Source organism: Carassius auratus, chromosome 19, assembly GCF_003368295.1.
Source record: "Carassius auratus strain Wakin chromosome 19, ASM336829v1, whole genome shotgun sequence".
Taxonomy (NCBI): domain Eukaryota; kingdom Metazoa; phylum Chordata; class Actinopteri; order Cypriniformes; family Cyprinidae; genus Carassius; species Carassius auratus.
This window is the reverse complement of record NC_039261.1, coordinates 26301051-26321101: the sequence shown is the minus strand read 5'-3', so window position 1 is coordinate 26321101 and position 20051 is coordinate 26301051. Positions and strand designations below refer to the sequence as shown.

Below are 20051 nucleotides of genomic sequence, written 5' to 3'. Positions count from 1 at the left end.
GTGCAAAAAAAAAAAACCTTAAATTGTCAACTAATATTACTTGCAGATGTTAGTTCTGTGTGGCTAATAAATATATCATGTTTTAAATAAGGCAAAGCTACTCTATAATCTATGCATTGATGGTTCTCCATGCATGTTCAGCTATCAACTGGTCAATTGAGAAGCTGTAAATCACAGTCAGCATTGCAGCTTCTTCGAATATTGCGTCATCCTTAACACGTCATAACTCACATGCAAATAGCAAAAACGTCACCTCAAATAGCATCTGCCCCGCCCTTCAGATTTAGTTTTTTTTGGCTCTCATGTTCACTCTTTCATTCGCCTACCTCTGTACAACAACACCCGGCAAAAGTACGTCTGGACACTTTCAGCTCGGATATGTGAAGAGAAAAGTGTTTAAAAAAAAAAAAAGTATAAAGTTTGAGCTGTGTCTCCACGTGGACTGACAGAGATATACGATTAAAACCAACAGTGAACGAAGCGGAGGAAAAAAAGGAGTTTGGAAGTCAGTTTAACACCAGACTTCCCTTGGCGTCCTTTTACGGGGATTTTAGAAAAATATACAGAAAGACTGGATTATGGATTATGAAGAACGCACACAATTGTACAGATTGCCCTGAATAACTGCAAGATTACACCCACTTTCATGCACCTTTGCTAAATCCATCTCATCTCCTCGCACCCTTGTGTTTCTGGCTACTGTTAAAAGTAAGTACCGTTATACGCAGCTGTGCTCGTTCCTGCGTCGCTGTTTGTCATTTCCGTAGATGTATTTTCATTTATTCATATTTGTCCGATTTCTAACTTGCTGTTTAGTTTTAGCACGATAGCCTCTTGAAGTAAATTGTTTGATGTGTACGGCCTACACATTAGGGAGCGGCGAAATGGAAGTAACTTACACACTCAATTTTGTAGCGCGTGGTTAACGTTAAGTGTGCATGGTTTTGACTACAACACGCCTACGAACAAATATCGGTCGTAATTTGTACCCTATGCTGTTCATGTATCCTGAAATGCATCGACAGTAGGGAAAGCCGACAATGTTTTTACTTACGTGGCTTTTAGGGGCGGACTCCGTGTTTAAAAGCTGCTCGGATGAAGCTTAGTGAGTCAGTGCAACATTAGAGGATTAGTTTTTTAAATGCTAGATTGCAGATCGTGTTTTGACTCCATGTCTGTGGCAAATTTTGTTAGGTACCGGTATTTTGCAAAGCTGGACGTCGGCTGTTCAAATAACTCGCACGTTTTAATGTGAACCGTTATCGAGGACGTCTAAAACTGTTCACGCTCGTAAGAAGCGTATGTGTGTGTTTGATTTAACTTGTGATTGTCTCGTGCTACACTCCAGGGCTTTGAAGTGGCGTCTTACTCTATGACGTACGATGCACAAGACGTTTTTATAGACGAGCACCATTTCTCTCTCTTTGATTTTTATTATTAACTTTTACATTTTACTGTTATCCTCTAACAATATGTAAATTACACTGTACACAAAAAAGAAGAGACATTGCTATAAAGTCTGAGAATAAAACGACAAGTAACACGTTGAATTAAACAAAAAAGTAACAAAACATAAGATGTTGGCTTCATCATAAAAAAAAAGAAACTCATCCAGGTTTGGAACGAAATGAGGGTGAGTGAATAAGGACAATTTCATTTCAACATTTTCATTTCTGTGTGAACTATCCCTTTAAATAAAATCTTTGATTGTGTTCACTAAAAGATTAATTCATGAATCCGTTTAGGTCATCTGAATATTTTACACTTATTGTTTTATGAACACTGCATGAATGGACATAATACTCTGTTTGGACACTGAAACATCTATTTGTTTAAATATGCATGCTTTCTATGAATGAGCCATTGAATCATTCACTGAAATGATTAGTTGACACACACTGTTGGCATGAAACAAAGTTCACCCTATATGTTTAATAAATAAATGTAAGGAAGGTTACTGTGAACAATTAATTTAGTCAATTTAAATTCTGGCTCTTTAGGCTCTCATTTAGTGCCTCATTACAAAATCCAATCAACATTTGAAGAAAATTTAAATCAGAATATCATAATTTGATATTCCGGTGAAAACGACCGACTTCTCCATGTTGACGTATGCAGGTGTTCTCCACTCATTGAAAAGATTCCCACTTCCCAACTTGGATTTACATCACAATATGGAAGAAAAATATGTCACTACTCCCATTTTATCGCGACTAAGCATCACATTGAATTTTCCCCAAAATGACAACAAAGCTAATTTATCTTTTTTCCTCCAATTTCGTCCCAGATCTGAGTCACTGATTCATTCACAAACAAAAACACAACCAGAGCATTCCAGTGGCTTTTTATAGTTTGTGTATTCGCTAACCAAACAATTCTTCAAAGCTGAGTGTGACTGCAATCAAACGCTGATATGCCAGACAGTCTTTAGTCTCAAGGTTCAAAGGCCATTTGTCTTATTTAATGCTTGGCAACTAATTAAGTCCTTTGTGAGACATTCTGGTATTTCAAACTCACAAAAGTTTGGGAAATTGTTTGTTAGTAGTTGTAGAGATAAAAAAAATGTCTTGGATTGGCACTCTACCAACTGTTTCAGAGAATATTAATGATTTAGAAGATACATTTGCCTTTATTTTATCATTTATGATTCACTACTTCGCTTACTTGCACCACTTTATATTATCATCTTTCTCAGGCCTTTTATCAAACGTTATTGGCTCTTTGACATTGTTGATATATTCAGGCCTTGTTTGGATAACATTTATTATCAGAGTGCTTTTAGCGCTTCATTCACACAGAATAGCACGGAAAGGAAGAGAATCTGTCTCATTCTCTGGCCCGGCCGGCTCCAAGCAGTGCTCATTACCAGGTGACAGTACACCCTTTCAGCTGCTGCCAGCCATTGACACGCGGCCATGATGTCATGCTGACCTCTCAGAATGACTCCATTGAGACAAGAGCAGGGTTTAGGACAGCCGGAGGCCCATCCGCTCAAACCGTGTCACTGACAGCACAGCAATAAGGAGGGGCTTTCAATGAAAAGTCCTCTGCGTGTTTCTTTAGACTCATGTGAATGGTCCTGTACCGGGGTGTGTGTATATACCTCTCAGGAGAGCTCATGTTGTTCCTCTGGGACAATAGCTTATCAGTGGTTTTGAGCTCATATTTAGTTTCTGAGAAATGTGGACTATCAGTATTGAGGGCAGATGACATCTCAGCTTTGAATCTCTCAATGTCTTGCTTGACTGGTTTACTGACAGTGTATTGTAAATATTGTATTTTAAACACTAGTAAGCTGCTTACATATAATTTTAAGGCAACATAGGGTGTGTTACAGGCTTTTTCAAACGTAATTATGCCGCCCTCAAAGCAATCCCGGTGTGCTGTATTGAACTATTAATATAAAAAATATTCATTCATTAATTTCCCATTCATTTTTCCTGTAGGATTTAGTAGCATGAACCAAACATGCTAAAATAATTAGAATTTGTTGAAAACATAGAATGCACATTATAAAAGAGATTGTCTGACCAGCAGTAGCTTTAAAAATTTTTTTTTGGACGATCATTTTCATATAGTAATAGACATTATTAAATATTTTTCAGTTTATTATGCTTGTTTTTTTTTTGTTTTGTTTTTTTCAGAAAAAGATTTAATTAAAAATTTAACACCACTGCCTGATTTCGTGTACACAACCATATTTCAGAAGTTACAATCTTTATATTTATTTATAATTAATTGGGGTAAATGCTGGAGAAATGATACAAATATTGATTAAAAATTTTACTGCTAAATATCCATATATGTTTGTTTATGTGTGTACTTTTTTTTTCCATTCATAAAAGTCAAAGAAAACAAGCGGCTCACACTTGCAAAAGCCCCATGAGATCTTCTTTGGTAGTCTTGAAAATATCTGATTATGTTATGTTTGGTTTCTCCTCTGCATCAGGATGTTGTCCAGGCTGAGCGAGTGGTTCTGGAACGAGAGGCTGTGGTTTCCAGAAGGACTGGGTTGGGCTGACCTGGAGGATCGAGACGGTCTCACCTACGCCAAGGCATCTGACCTCTGGGTGTCCCTGCCCATCGCCCTCGCCTTCCTCATTATACGACAGATCTTTGAGAGGTCAGCATGAAACCTTCTTATCATATTGGTTATCACCAATGTCAGTATTGTATTTACGACATATGATTTATGCAATACTCATTTATGCATAAATTGTCTGTCACGTTTAGTGGCCATTATTATTTGATTGGTTAAAAACAGAGAAAGCACAGTAGTGTAATATGGAGTGAATGATACATACTGTATTGTATACATGAGCTCGGAAGGAGGATATTTGATATAATTTCATCTGTTTGGAACTATCCAATAATCAATCTGAATTATGTTGTTCATTTGCATTTCAAAAACCTTTAAAGCATAAGCTTTGAATGATCAATGTTTTAAATATGGTTAATATTGATGCAGTGTTTTTCAGTTTTCAGCTCAAGTGGTGAAAGTTTATTAATGTTTTTCAAATTAAGGACAGTGGCCATTCAGCTGGCCGCAGCTTTGGGTGTAAAGGAGAAAGTCAGAGTGCAAGCAGCGCACAACCCCACGCTGGAGTCGTACTTCAGAATCACAAATAAAAATCCCAAACAGGTACTACATTGCCAAACTCATTATTACAGGAAAACCCTTTACTTTTAATAAGTTTCCTCATTTATAAGCTGCTTTAGATTCATGCATCTGCATTATGAATGTAAATGTATGCAGCAAGTCTTTGCTATCTTGTTTATTTAAATATACACACATTTTCAATGCTTTGTTGTTTCAGTCCAATCGTGAGCGACATATATCTCAAATCCATAAAATCATGTCTCGCCATTAAATGACCCTTCATGTGTTCTGTTACTCTTCAGAGTGAAATTGAGAGTTTAGGTAAAAAGACCGGGTACTCAGAAAGTCAGATCCACAGATGGTTCAGGCGACGAAGGAATGAAGAGCGACCCAACAAGATGAAGAAGTTCAGAGAGGCCAGGTACAGAACAATACACAGACTGTTTGAACCACATTTCCATCCTTTTAATGGCCTTAAAATCCACCATGCTGTGAATGTTATTAGCTTGGAGTAATGTACATTCTAAGATGATTAAGTAGAAATGCTTACTGATAACCTGAGTATGGAGTGGCACGACATGCAATTATTGTACATGAAATTCACTGTAAAAGAGACAAAACGCATAAATTTTCCATTATGTGGTAGGAAGGCTATTGCACACAGGAGAAACGGTATGTGATATTAATAAACAGAATTTGGCTAATGTTCCCATGTATTTTACTAACTGTGGGTTGGTCCTTTAAAGAGGTCATATGATGCTTTTTTTCAAAGATCATTATTTTGTGTATTAGGTGTAATATCATATTTTGACATGCTTTAATGTTCAAAAAACACTTTATTTTTCGAATACTGTACATTAGTGTAGGTCCTTTATCAAACGTATTGTTTTGTACAAAGTCTCTTTCCGACAAGTGCAGTCTGCTCTGATTGGCCAACTGATCCAGTGCATTGCGATTGGCCAAACACAGCAAGCACTCATCGGAAATACAACGCCCCTTTCCATAATTGCAAGCTTCTTCTTTCAAAATAAAAGTAAAGACAGTTAATAATGTCCTTAGTTTTACCATCAGTTCAAGCGTGAAAGGGGAACAGAGTGGTGTGACAGACACCGTAATGAAGATTGTATGTGTTTGCAGTACACAAACCACAGACGGTTAAGAGTGCTGACTCCACTGTGTTACCCTCTCTCTCTTTCTCTCTCTCACACACACACACATATGCGAGTGCATCTGAACAGTCAATATACTTAAAACTAAAATCATACTTCCAGTAGCTGATTCAGAAGCACCACATTGTCGTAGCAAAGTCTGAATGACCTCCTCTCCTAGGTTCACAAAACGGTCGTCCATTAAATACATTGCTCTTCTGTTGTAAGTAATCTTAAAGATTCCTAAATGCATCTACTTTTGGAAAGCCAAATAAAGTGCTAGATACACACAACATCTCCCTGACACGGCTGCTTCAACACTAACTGTGGTTACTGAAACCACGCCTTCTTTCTTTGCGTGAAAATTTGGGCGGCGTAATGCAAATATTTCCACATAGCGACATAGACATGGGGGCGTGTTTGAATGAGCTGTTTTAAGAGGGCATGGCAGAGTGTTAACTTTGATAAAGAATATCTCTTTGGGTTTGAGACTGTAGTCTTTGCAACTTTACAGATCTGCATTATGCACCAAGAGCTTGTAACACTCCAAAGAGAAAGAAAGAAATGAAATCGCATCATATGACCCCTATAATATCTTGTCCTTGACATTTCAACATTCATTTGTCTTGTGCTTCAGAACCACATCCAACACACATAATTAAAGGAATGCACAGGGTTCAATACAGTGTTAAGATTAATCCAAAGCATTTGGGGTAATGTAAATTACCTTGAAATCGTTCACCCAAAAAGGAAAATCTGTCCATCCAAGATGTAGATGAGTTTGTTTCTTCTAAGGTTACAGATTTGGAGAAATTCAGCATTAAATCACTTGCTCACCAATGGATCCTCTGCAGTGAATGGGTGCCGTCAGAATGAGTCCAAACAGCTGATAAAAACAAGATGATAATCCACAAGTAACCCACACATCTCCAGTCCATCAATTAACATCTTGTGATGGGAAGAGCTGCATGTTTGTACGAAACAAACCCATCATTAAGATTTAACTTTTCAATCATCACTTCTTGCCAAAACACAGTCCTTAATAAAGCTTTCTCCAGTGAAAAGTCCATCCTCTTTGCCTCTCCTATCAAAATCCACCTGTTTTAGTTTTGTAAACCGTGCTTGATCTGGTGAAAGCGATAGTATTTTTTTTGTAAGCATGCAGTATTTCACTTCAAGATGGTAATTGATGGACTCAAGTTGTGCGGATTACTAGTCGATTATTGTGATGGTTTTATCAGCTATTTGGAATCGCATTCTGACGGCACCCATTCGCTGCAGAGGATCCAATGGTGAGCAAGTGATGTGATTCTAAATTTCTTCAAATCTGTTCTGATGAAGAAATATACTCATCTACATCTTGGATGACTTGAGGGTGAGTAAATAATTTTTTAGAGATTTCATTTAGAAAAATTGCAGATAAAATAACTCTGCTGAGCAGCAAACCTTACAATCAATTTTTGAAGAATAGTTATTATATATATATAATAATATAATATATAATATATATATAATAATAATATTATACTTGTCAATCAAAGGCTAAAGTTCTATCGATTACTAACCTTGCAAAACATTTTATTCTGCATATCTTTTTTCCTGTTATGACCCCATAAAGCTTTTTACATTCATTCTACTGAATAACTAGAAATCCATGCACTACAACACAAACTTAAAGTTCAAATGTAATTCATGTTGGCGCTTAACACGAATTAAATTTTCATATTTCAAAAGTGCATTATCTGTTAGTGCACAGTGCTTGTCGATAGTGCTTAACTTGTATTGAGCTTGGAAGATCCTTTAAATGAGTTTATCATGCCGTCTCCAGCTGTCAGTCACAACAGTAGGTTGTAGATGCTTTAAATACAGTTGTAGGGGCTGTTGAGCGTGATGTGGGCTTGCAATAGTAGTAATTGTATTGTGAGTGGACTGTATCAGTGTTGTTTTGCCTCCTTTTTGTACATTTTGTCACTTAATGTAGTAACTCCATAATGTAAAAGTAAGTCTAGACCTTTAAATTGAATGAATTGTGTTCAGGTAATGTTTCTGAATTATTAATCGAAAAAAATAATGTCACTTCTTCTTACGAGAGATGTTTGGGATTGTATATTATGTTGCTGATAATGTGTTTGCTTCTGGATATTATTTGCTGAAATGAATATGGATTGTCTTGCAGTTGGAGATTTACCTTTTACCTTCTTGCTTTCATTGCTGGCCTTGCTGCACTTATTGATGTGAGTATTAATGATGTTTCCCTTTTCCTCTTCAGTAGCAAATCAGTGTTTGGCCATTTTTGAGTTTATTGGCATAAACCAAAATATGTATATTTATTTCCTATAATATTGGCTTCATTAATCAGCTGATGTATGGTTCCTCTTGGCTGGTTGATCCAAGTGCCATTTAAAAAAACTGATGTTATTTTTATCCAGGGATAATGCATAATTTTTGTTTTCAAATATTTCATGACATTTTGGGTTACTATTGTTTAGTTTGCACAATATTTACACAGAATTTATTCTGATATTTGCAAAGTTCCCATTTATAGTCCGAATTTGTATTTCAACAATATTATGAACACCTTATTTTCTAAAACTAAATTTATATCTATCTCATATGTATGTACATTCACTATAGATGCAAAATTGGACAAACCTGTTTATTCTTTTATAACCATTTTCTACATTTTTAGAATAATAGTAAACCCTTCAAAATAACGTGTGGGAGTTAGGTGCAAACAAAAATCAAACACAAAAATTCTGAAACCATACATAGGGACAAATGATCTTTGTCTACAAAACTAATGTCAAGAATTTAAGGAAAGGCCTTAGATCAGAATGTTGTTAAGATCATGAATGTTAAATCTAGTGTCTCTAAATGTTTCATTAATCCATTCTAGAGTTTTATTCCAAAGCAAATTTCAACTTGTTACTGATAACAGCCAATAGCTGGCCTGGCATTAAAACACCAACAAACTAAGCTTTATATCTACCATTATAAAATCTATCAGCCAACCTGCTCTCTAAATTCTGGCATCGGCTGTTCAAAAACCTATAATGATGGACCACAACCCCTCCTGTTTATAACTTTCATGTAATGTCATACTTGTGACCTGCATTGCTTTTGTTGAGATGAAATATGAGAGCGCTTTTGTCTTGGCGCATATTGTCTTCATATTGTTTGTGTTTGTGCAGAAACCTTGGCTCTACACAATGAAGGAGATGTGGGCAGGGTTTCCAATGATGGTGCGTTTACTTCTTTCGTTCTTCTATTAATTTTGTGGGTGTAAAATGTGTCTGCACAACATTGTAATCTGAAATGGTCTTTCCGTGAACTTCGGTGTTGCTAAGCTTATGTAAATACAAATTTGTTTCATATGAGAAATATGCAAACTGATGCCAGAGTACTGTTCCTTAAAGCGACACTATGTAAACGTTGGCGCTGTAGCGATTAATAAACAGAACTGCACGCATCCCGCGGAAGCACATTCTAACCGGAGCTATTTCTCAAAGTGTATGTGTATGGCGATTCACGCAGGTATGTATTACTCCGCAGGGGCGACGACCCGAACAGGCTACAATAGTCCAAAAATAATCGCTTATTATAAATATACCATAGTGATTTGGGATAGACAAAAACACAGTTTGGTAGATACATTTATGACGTACTCACTCATTATACACATTTTGGACATTTTTAAACCTAGATAAAGTTACATAGTGTTGATTTAAAGCTTCAGGTCATATAAAGCAGAATAAACCATTGGTAGAAACATTTGTCATTTGTAAAATCCACTGTCTTTGAACCACATCGCTGTTCTGTTGTTAGTGATACTCCAATGTCATCTTTCAGGATATTTTCTTCATTTCTTTCTTTCTCTCTCTAGACGCTGCTGCCTTCTCAGTACTGGTACTACATGATTGAACTAGGCTTTTACATGTCCCTTCTCTTCAGCGTCGCATCAGACGTCAAGCGAAAAGTGAGTGAGCCAAACACTTTAAACTAAAAACCCTACCTAAAAAGTATCAGTTTTTAGTATTAGTGTCAAAGCACTTTCCAGCACAGAAAGAACTCTAGCCATTCCACACAGCATTAGTGAACAGTAAAAGTACAGCAGGATTAGGTTTATCAGTGGTTTTACATCACTTGTCCAATGTTTTATTATAAGTCCTGCTGAAAAAACAGCCTAAGCTGGTGTTTACTTCTCTGTTGGCAGATTTTAGACACTTTTCAGACTAGCTTGGCAAATCCATTTAAAAAAAATAAAAAACGGTTAAAACCAACTTTGGCTAGCTTAAACAGTTCGTCTTTCAAATCGGTGCATAAAGTACGTCTCATGTTTGGTGCTATTCATTGAACTTCTCGCCAACCGGGCAAATAAAGCTTCAAAACTGAGCTGAATGAACATGATGCATCAATGCTCATTCTTTCTTTGAGGGAATATTTAAGAGCCCAATAAGATGAGATATCTACACAAAACCATCAAATTGACATCAAATCAGGTGGTGTTGGTGCAGTGGATAAGACACCTGCCTTTGGTGTGAGAGACCCGGGTTCTAATCCACTGTGAGACACCAATGTGTCCCTGAGCAAGACACTTTAACCCCTAGTTGCTCCAGAGGCATGCGACCTCTGACATATGTAGCAATTGTAAGTCGCTTTGGATAAAAGCGTCAGCTAAATTAATGAATATCAAATCAAGCTTAATCCAACATGAAAAAAAAAAACAACCTTATGAGATAATAAAATCCAGCAGATCGAATGTCACCTGGTGGTATTTTCACAAACTGAATTTTAATAGGTCACCTATTTTAAGTGATGGTTTGATTAATCAGTCAGCTAGTCTATTGTGCTCATCCTGAACTTTGAGTCTAAAACTTTGGCAATAGCATACTAATATTCTCTAAAAGAGCATGTGAAGTTATGTATTTCTGATCAAATAAATGCAGCCTTGTTGAGCACAAGAGACTTCTTTCCTAAACATAAAAATCTTACCAACCCCAAACGTTTGATTGACAGTGTACCTTATTGCCGAAGAATTACCTTATTTGTGACTCTGGACCACAAAACCAGTCATAAGGGTCAATTTCTCAAAATTTAGATTTATATATCATCTGAAAGATGAATAAATACGATTTCCATTGATCTATGGTTTATTAGGATCGGACAATATTTGGCCGAGATACAACTATTTGGAATCTGAGAGTGCAAGAAAATCAAAATACTGAGAAAATCGCCTTTAAAGTTGTCCAAATGAAGTTTTTAGCAATGCATATTACAAAAAATATATATTGATATATTTACGGTTGGAAATTTACAAAATATCTTCATGGAACATGATTTTTACTTAATATCCTAATGATTTTTGGCATAAAAGAAAAATGCATAATTTTGATCCACACAGTGTTTTTTTGGCTATTGCTAAAAATATACCCCAGCGACTTGGTTTTGTGCTCCAGGGTCACATTTATGTTATTAGCATGGTACTTCTAATAAACCATGGCAGTACTAAGTCCATAACCACTGCATTATTTTGTTGGTAAGATCATATTTTCCCTCGTTCTCTTTCCTTCAGGACTTTAAAGAACAAATAGTGCACCATGTTGCCACCATCCTGCTGATTAGTTTCTCCTGGTGTGTGAACTACATCAGAGCAGGAACCCTCATTATGCTGGTGCACGACGCCTCCGACTATCTGCTGGAGGTACTGGAACATTAGAGACTGTGTCCACTTTAATACAGAGAGAGACTATTCTTCACACTTTCGGATTATCTTATTTGCAACATTATAATAATAACACATCATTTTGTTTAATAGAATGTATAGTGAATCATTTTCTCTGAGGAGGTTGAGTAGATGAGTGTTTTGCAGACATACTTTATACACTCATAGACCTGTCCATTACATGGTATTAATAATTGTAAGCCAAATACTGTTTATTAAACAAATATTTTCCTTTGCTTTTATCGAGCTTCATGTGCTTGTAAAGTCATGTCGCTCTTATAAATGGCAAAGGTAATTCAGTACATCTGCTTCAGTACGTGGTCAGGGATATTAATGCCGGTTTGAAACACTGCCTCCTAGTGGTGCTTTCTGTGCTAGAGTCACAGACATAATGTCCAATCTCTGTCTGTCCCAACAGTCTGCCAAAATGTTTAACTACGCCGGCTGGAGAAAAGCGTGCAACTATATATTCATCGTATTTGCTGTCATCTTCATCATCACCAGACTCGTCATCTTCCCATTTTGGTGAGTTGGCCAATTTTCTGTCTTGATCCCAAGGTTTATAATTAGACCTATAAATCATGCATTTCTCTTGACCCACTTTCTGTATTGATCTCATTTGAGAGATCAAATGATTTGCTTCTATAATATCAAATGAAAGCTCGTGCCTGCCTCAAACTTTGATTGCAATGTCCCACTTTTTAATAATTCTATAAACATTTTTTTCTTCATTGCTAGGTAAATGTCAGATGTTAAACTCTCAGTTTCTCTCTTCTCTGTCTCTCTCAGGATTTTGCATTGTACTTGGGTGTATCCGGTGACCGTTTATCCTCCGTTCTTTGGATATTACTTCTTTAATGGGCTGCTGTTTGTGCTGCAGTGTCTGCACATCTTCTGGGCCGTACTCATTCTGCGTATGGCCATCAAATTCTTGCCAGGCAATGTAAGTTATCCAGCACAGACCGGACTACTTTGGATATTATATTTAGGCATTTTATGCACTATTGATCTGTAAGAAATATGAACTGCAAGGATTGTAATGCTTCATCACAGTTCATTTGTCATGCCACAGGATATTGTGGAGGACGAGAGGAGTGACCGAGAAGAAACGGACACGGAGGACGATGAGGAAGAACAGGAGGACAGGAAAGCGCCAGTGAAAAATGGACCAGTGCAGAACGGCCACTCTCCTCTAAACAACAACCATCACCGCAAGAACGAGTGACACTAGCAGAGACGTGAGAGGAGGTACACATGGACGAGACCTGTAAACTAATGGATTGAAAAGGCCCAGAGCCAACACGCTCACAATACATGTAGATATATACATGATACTCATTTTTTGGAAAAGGACATACTTTGAAAAGGAGGAACGATGTAACTTTTTTTCCCCCTTTGCAAATAATTGAAAACACTATAAATAAGCACCGTATCATTTCAATAATCCTTTGTTTGTTCAGGGTCTTGTCTAATGTTAGTGAATACAACGTTCACTTGCTTTACTGGAAATATTTCCTCTAGTTTATTAGGTGTTCAGTGCCTTATTAGTTCAAAGTTGTGCTGATGTTCTTTTCATTTCCTTTTTGTCTTTTGGGCATCACGCACACACACACTGTTAGCCTCCCATTATTTGTCAGTAATACGTTTTTGCATGTTTTGTCAGGTCAACTGTCAAATTTCCAAGAATCCCGCAGTATTGAGGATAACTATAAAGATAATGATAAAGATATAGTTCTAAAAATCATTCTCAATATTAAAGAATAGCGGAGTCCACACCACAACTGTAACGATAAAGACAAAGAGGAACGATATCGTTGGAATCACTCTCAGAATGTTTTTTTTTTTTCTGATGAATGATAAAAACATTGACATCCAATCAGAATAAATCCTGCTGAAATGAGCTCGAGACTTTAAAGCAGCAGACGCGCTTAGAATAAACAGACGATATCGTTCGCTGGTGTGGACGCTGATATCGTTATTTTTATAGTTATCGTTCTTGGTGTGAACGGGCCTTTTAGAGTTCTGAAGTTGCCAAAAACTGATTGGAATGTTTCGTTTTGTTTCGTGTCACCCATTAGTTCTCTATATAATAACAATCTCACCAATTGACCTTCACACACCTGCTTTACTGAGAAAACTTGATCTTCCCCCAATCCAGTTGCACTAATACTGACCCATTCTTGCAACACTACCACTTTACAGATACACAGAGATTTGTACTGCCATTGTATCACGTCCCAAAGAGCTAAATCAGTGTGCTGCTTTTTGCATTCAACATTTGTCTGTTGAGTTCATAACAAAGCAGCAAATGTGTGTGGGAAAATCTCATATCTAATATTTGTGTTGGTCGGCGTGTGTCCTGTAAAAAGGCATTCTTAAATATATTAGTAACACAGTTATTTTTTATTTAAGGTCCAGATATTTTCAGGAAACCTGATAAGCTGATCATTTATGCAGTATGTGGAAAATGACTTTGTAAAATGCAAAAAAAACAAAGTACTTGGCAGGAGAACCTGTAGTTAGTGTTTTTCTCTTCCATTTATCTGATGAATAATTACAATAACAATCAGTATTGAGTGCTGGATGCACTTTGTAACTCTTGTCTAATGTAAAATGCATTATAATGATTGTGTTGTTAGCAAACGGTTTGACATAATTGAATCTCTGGCGTGCATTTGTGGTATTTATGGGAAATGGATTTCATAGTAAAAAAACTTTACATGATGCTTTACATGAGATCATGTTAAACCTTGAAGGCAGAGTTCATTGTCAATATTTACTCAGCATCATTTTGCTCCAAAACCTGACTTTTCTTCTGTGGACAACGAAAGAAACTTGGTGTGCAAACAACACTGGACACCATTGACTTTAATTGTATGGACAAAATAGTTTGCAGAAGAAAGAGGGTGAAAAAACGATGTCGTCATGTTCATTTTCGGATGAACTGTACTTTTAAGTGTCATCTCTTGTTTTAATTTAAGCAACAGGTTTACAAATTGTGGTCCAGTATTTCTTTTGTTAATATATGAAAGTCAATGTCAATACAGGTGCTCAGCATGTAATGCATTTTAGCATTTTTGCCAGATTGGCTTTACAAAGTTATTTTAAGTTTCCAAAAGTTGTCACAAGTGCCTTATTTGTAAATGTATGTGTGTCATTTGCTCATGTGCTTGTCGTCCTTGTGTTCCTGACCTCATGGCTTTAAGATTTTAAGCTGAACCATCCTCCTCCCTCTCACTCCTTCTCTGTTTACATCCATTCAACCTCATCTCTCCCCGCGGCCCGGTGAGAAGACCAAACCTTCCCCTTCACCACTTCCTGTCCACAGTGGGTCCACTGCATAAACAAACTATTTGATCTGTGTCCCAACTGCCAGTATTTTGTATCATTATTCAGTGACGAAAGATAAAGATTCTTGTGGATGGGAGTTTTTTTTGTCTGCTTTTTCTTTTCTTCTTTCTATAGTTTATATTTGTGCTCATCAGAGCTGCATTTAAAATACAGTAAAAACAGTACAATTCTGAAATATTATAACAATTTCAAATAACTGTTCTCTATTTTATTACGTTTTAAAATGCAATTTATTCCTGTGATGAAAAAACTTTTTAGTAGTTACTTCAGTGTCACATGATCCTTCCGAAATCATTTAATCTAAATATTTCTAAGTTGTGCTGTTTAATATTTTTTGGGGAAAGAGTGGTAGTGTTTTCAGGAACAATTTTTATAAAGTTCAAAACAACAGCGTTTATTTTGCAACCATGTAAATGTATTTAATATCACATTTGATCGATTTAAAGTGTTTTTTTTTAATGGAAGTATTAGTTCCTTTTATTAAAAATAAATATATTCTGCCCCCCAAACTAGTTTATGCAGTTCCTCCAGATATTAAACTTTTAGTCCTTGTAATTGAACACACATGCCAAACAAATTAAGAGAATTAGATGTTTTATATATTGGCAACATGTAATCTGTTCAATTTAGAATCTTTGCTTTAAGTATATTTAATCTTTGCTTTGTTTTGAGTGTATTTAGAGATTTTACATTCAATGATGTTTTTAAATACACTTAGAAAATCAAAAGTATAGTTATTATTATTTAATGCCTGTAAAAGTAGTAGATCCATAAATGCCACCACTTCGCTTCTTTTAACGAGAAAGAATCTGCCAATCAATTAAATGCAAAATGTAAGCATGGTAGAAATTCGTTTTTTGATCTGTCACAAGCCGAAATGTTTGTACAGCACACGTGTGTGAGATACGTCCACTGAAACTCTCCACTGTTGTGGCTATCTGACTCTCTCTCCCCTGTGTAATGAACCTTGGAGCACATTACAGTTAACTGCCACTTTAATATCTGAGATCAGTTACCGACCACGCTATGACTCTTAACCTAAATGTAGGGTTATGGGCTGAAATCTGATCTCCGATCAGCAATCGGCGTGATCACACAATGACTGTAATTGGTCCTCTATGGTAATGTGGCTTCGCCGCTACATAAAGGTCACAGCGTCAGTACGCTTGCAGTTCAGTTGTCCATGTCTGGCTGCAGTGATCCAGCTCTCTTCCTCCATATCTCTATGAAACCCTGGCCTATGGGTCATTTTAATCATGTGTTAGTTTGTAATCTATCTAGATAAGATCTGTACGCCTCACTGAGGGGACTGGGATGGCACATGAGAAGCAGGTGAGTGCATGATGCCAAATTTATTCAAAACCGATAATAAAATGTAACATAACATGCATTATATTTGTGATAAACCCTCCATATAAGTGCTCTATATATCTTAGATATATTTTATATATTAGAAAATAGTTCTGTTTTTGACTTTATACATAAAAAGATTTAGCAGGAAAAACTTTTCAACATTGTTAATAATAATAGTGTGTTTCTTGAGCAGCAAATCAACTGATTGAAAATATTTTCTTAAGGATCGTGTGACACTGAAGACTGGAGTAATGATTGTGAAAATTCAGCTTTGCCTCACAGGAATGATGATGTAAAGAAATAAAGAAATCTTAAATACAAAAAAACTTTTTTACATCAAATAAACATGGGTGAGCATAAGAGACCATTCAGTCATTTTTCTGGATATGTTAATAATGAGGAGTCCAAACTCTCTCTCTCTTTATCTCTATAATTTAATATTCACAATTAATGTTAAATAATTGCATATTTTAATATGTCACTTAATATATTTAAATGAGTGTACCTGAAATGAGATCTATACCTCCATGGGGCGCCAGAATAATTGTGCAATGGCTAAGCTTTATTCAGTTACCCTAATGAAATCTCTTTAGGATTGTGCATTATTTATAAGAGCTTTTGGAAATCACCCATCTCTCTACTTTACTCAACTGTTGCTTCCTGCTGTCCCCTTTATTCTCCTGATCACGAGTGTAGAAGTCATCAGCGAACTGCTAACTGGAGAGGATGTCTTTTCGACATCATTGTTCTATCCCTTGTCTGGCCTGGCAGCCAATCAAATTAAAGCTTTTGCCTCCCTGCATTGACTCAATTTCCCCTTACGCTGCCCTGGTGGCGAACCTAATTGCAGTTGCGTATTGTCTTTCTGCTCTCGTCCACTCTCCTTCCTGTCCTCCGTCATGTTCCTCTTTGTCCTTCCTTCTCCCTTCCCTTGGTGTGACATGTGGGAGTTTTTACCTTTTTGGTCTGAGGCCTGCTTGAGTTACGGGTGCATTTGAACCGGGCGGGTGAATGAACCACAGCCCTCGGTTAAGAGCGCAGCCAGGCTCAATCCAATGTCATTCAACTCCTGTTAAACTATTCATAATGGCTTGGGTGCCAGTAGGAGGGCACACATATGCAAACGCTCTGCTTGATGGAGCTGGACCAGGTGAACTCGAAGAACACAGATGTTTGACTGAAAGACAGCAGAGATGGGGTATCATGTAGAGGTTAGCATGGGTAATGAGATGAAGCCATAGGTCTATGAGAGGTAAAAGAGTTCAATTAAAAATGTCCTCGCTCTTCCAAGCCTAATAATGGCAGTGAATTATTCAAAAGTCCAAAAGAAGTCCAATAAAGTGCATCCATCCGCACAGCACCTGGGAAGTAATAAAGGGCTACTGAAGCAAATCAATGCATTTTTATTAGAAAAAGTATCCAGATTTAAAACTTTATAAACCATAATCTCTAGCTTCCGCTAACTGTCGTAATTGTGTTCGCGAGAGAGTGGTGTTCAAAGATCAAAGTGAAAAAATCCTTGATGATTCTCTTCAATAAATGCAAAAAATATTCACTTTACATTCAAGTACCCTAAAAAAAATAAAAGTGAACATTTAAGCCACTTCAAGCTACCTCATCTACATTGTTAGCTTAGCATTTCAAACTCCATTGGCTTTCCTATGTACTTCATGTGAACTTATGTGTATTATTATGAAGTTAAATAAACTTGAATTGAATTGAATGTAAGGAGATTTCTCCGTTGCCTCTTTATGTTAGCAAAATTTTGCGGGCTGAAAAGGCAAATTTGCTATTGTCAATAGTGTATGTGAGTATGAAGCAAGTCACTTTCAAACCAAGCAGTTTTCTGTTAGTCAGCGCAGAGAATCTGCTTGACTAACTCACAAAATCTTCTTGGGGAAATCTTTCAAAATTCCTCATCTCATTCATTCCTATTGAAATTACTGTTTTGCCTGCTAAAATTCGCAGAACAGTTTTGACCCTGGAGCACAAAAGCAGTCATAAGTAGTTTGGGTAGATATATTGGCCAAAAATATACGGGTCAGAATGATTAATTTTTTTTATGCCAAAAATCTTTTAGATTTTAAGTAAAGATCATCTTCCATGAAGATATTTAGAAAATTTCCTATACCGTAAAAATAATAAAACTTCATTTTTGATAAGTAATATGTATTGCTAAGGACATAAATAAATAAATAAATAAATAAATAAATATATATATACATATATATAGTTTTTTTTTCTGCACTAACAGATTTCAGATTTTCAAATAGTTGAATCTCGGCCAAATACTGTCCTGACAAACCATACGTCAATGAAAATCTTATTTATTCAGCTTTCAGATGATGTATAAATCTCAAAGTAAAAAAAACTTTATGACTGGTTTTGTGGTCCAGGGTCACTATTGTAAACACTTTAACTTTTAGTTGTGTTCACGAATTTTGCCGGTGAAATCCAGTTATAGGAATCCACAGGTTCAGGAAAGTCTTGTGACGGCAAAAGATTTCCCCAGGTGACTTTTGTATGAGATTTTTAAACAACACTACACTATTGAAAATCGACAAGGTAACCAATGTAATGCAACTGCAGCTTTAGAGGACAGCAGGGTTCCTCTAGATTTTAGAACAGAGCCTATGATGGGAGGCAGTATCTTACCCTTTAGCATGAATATTCATCTTTAGTGTCTTGTTGAAGTAATGGGAACAGAGCCAGTAAAGTTTATTTATATTTCAGTTGATTCATAATTCATCATGCCTTAAATCATGCCTTAATTAATTTGACATCAAATGTGGGTGGCAAATATTTAGTTACAAAGCCTGTATGATGTTACTGTTTCAATTTGATGATGTTTCTTTTTTAATCAGGGTGATGTGGCTTCATACACCGTAAGCAACCATTCTCGTATTCTGGGATCCAATTCGCAAAGCCACGGTAAAAATCCCTGTCAAAAAAACAAACACTGAAACTGTGCGTTTGCCGGAGGGATTGTCATTGTACTCTGTTCCAGTTCCACCAAAGGATTTTGACTCAATTTCAAGGAAACAATAACACAAGTAGGGTGGATAACATCTCAATTTCCTTGTGGGAGAACGAGCCATTTAACTTTGGCACAGACTGCAACTAAAAGGTCTGGTGGGTCTTTAATTGCCTCTCTCCGGAGCAACGCAGATGGACCAGCCAACGCCACCAGTATCATCATGGCTGGAGGTCGATGTGGATTTGGGGTTTGCCCTCTTTTTTCTCTTAATTCTTTGCCTTTTTTTGGTGGTAACCATTGTGCGTTGCGCTCAAACAGTTGTGGATCCATATGGAGCCATTTCCACCTCCACCTACCAGGAGGAGCAGATAAATAACTGATATCTGATCTCGCCAATCCAACACAAAGGACTTTCTGAAAACCTCTGTGTCCAGAATGGAAGTTTGTGCATTATACAATGATGAACAATTGTCAAAGTAGAAAAAGGCTTTTGAAGTATTCCAAAGTTTATTGGATTATATTTATAGGAAAATATACTGTATCAGTCGTTAAAAATATTTTATTTGAATCAGTGTGCTACTTAATGCTTCTTTGTAATTATTTGTGAAATTTACAAGCAACTTTTGAGTGAAATGTTTTATACATCTTACATCATTTGTAGCATATACTGCACATTTTAATATTATTTTGTGTCCTGTCTTTTTTTTTTTGTATTACATTCACACTTCTTACATTGCATTTCAGTTCATAGGAGACAATTTCCTGCCAAAGGGACTAAAAATACAGAGAACAAATCAATGTCTAACAGCTATTTTTAAATTGTAAATAAGTACAAGAACTGTAGTGGTAGGTTTTTGCACAATATATGGTAGGAGTGGGGGATAACCACAAGATCAAGTC

At 36.4% G+C, this 20051-nt stretch overlaps 2 protein-coding genes across 2 annotated transcripts; both read left to right on the top strand.

Annotated features, from left to right (window-relative positions):
• Positions 1 to 278: 278 nt before the first annotated feature.
• On the top strand, positions 279 to 14897 carry cers2a (ceramide synthase 2a). The gene is made up of 11 exons (XM_026289794.1): positions 279 to 708; positions 3950 to 4123; positions 4525 to 4642; positions 4903 to 5021; positions 7925 to 7982; positions 8940 to 8990; positions 9632 to 9724; positions 11321 to 11449; positions 11889 to 11995; positions 12260 to 12413; positions 12543 to 14897. The coding sequence occupies exons 2-11, from the start codon at positions 3951 to 3953 to the stop codon at positions 12693 to 12695; spliced, it is 1155 nt and encodes a 384-aa protein (XP_026145579.1). The 5' UTR covers positions 279 to 708; position 3950; the 3' UTR covers positions 12696 to 14897.
• A 3694-nt stretch (positions 14898 to 18591) lies between these two features.
• On the top strand, positions 18592 to 19611 carry LOC113120299 (cortexin domain-containing 1). The gene has a single exon (XM_026290202.1). It carries the CDS (start codon positions 19343 to 19345, stop codon positions 19529 to 19531), a length of 189 nt encoding a protein of 62 aa, XP_026145987.1. The 5' UTR covers positions 18592 to 19342; the 3' UTR covers positions 19532 to 19611.
• The last annotated feature ends 440 nt before the right edge of the window (positions 19612 to 20051 follow it).

What these genes read in the sequence shown, in the direction of transcription:
- cers2a (XM_026289794.1), top strand. Translation starts at nt 3,951, where the DNA reads ATGTTGTCCAGGCTGAGCGAGTGGTTCTGGAACGAGAGGCTGTGGTTT. An exon ending in GCCTTGCTGCACTTATTGAT is followed by an intron (nt 7,983 to 8,939) that starts GTGAGTATTAAT and finishes GTGTTTGTGCAG; the next exon opens with AAACCTTGGCTCTACACAAT. An exon ending in CCTCCGACTATCTGCTGGAG is followed by an intron (nt 11,450 to 11,888) that starts GTACTGGAACAT and finishes CTGTCCCAACAG; the next exon opens with TCTGCCAAAATGTTTAACTA.
- LOC113120299 (XM_026290202.1), top strand. Translation starts at nt 19,343, where the DNA reads ATGGACCAGCCAACGCCACCAGTATCATCATGGCTGGAGGTCGATGTG.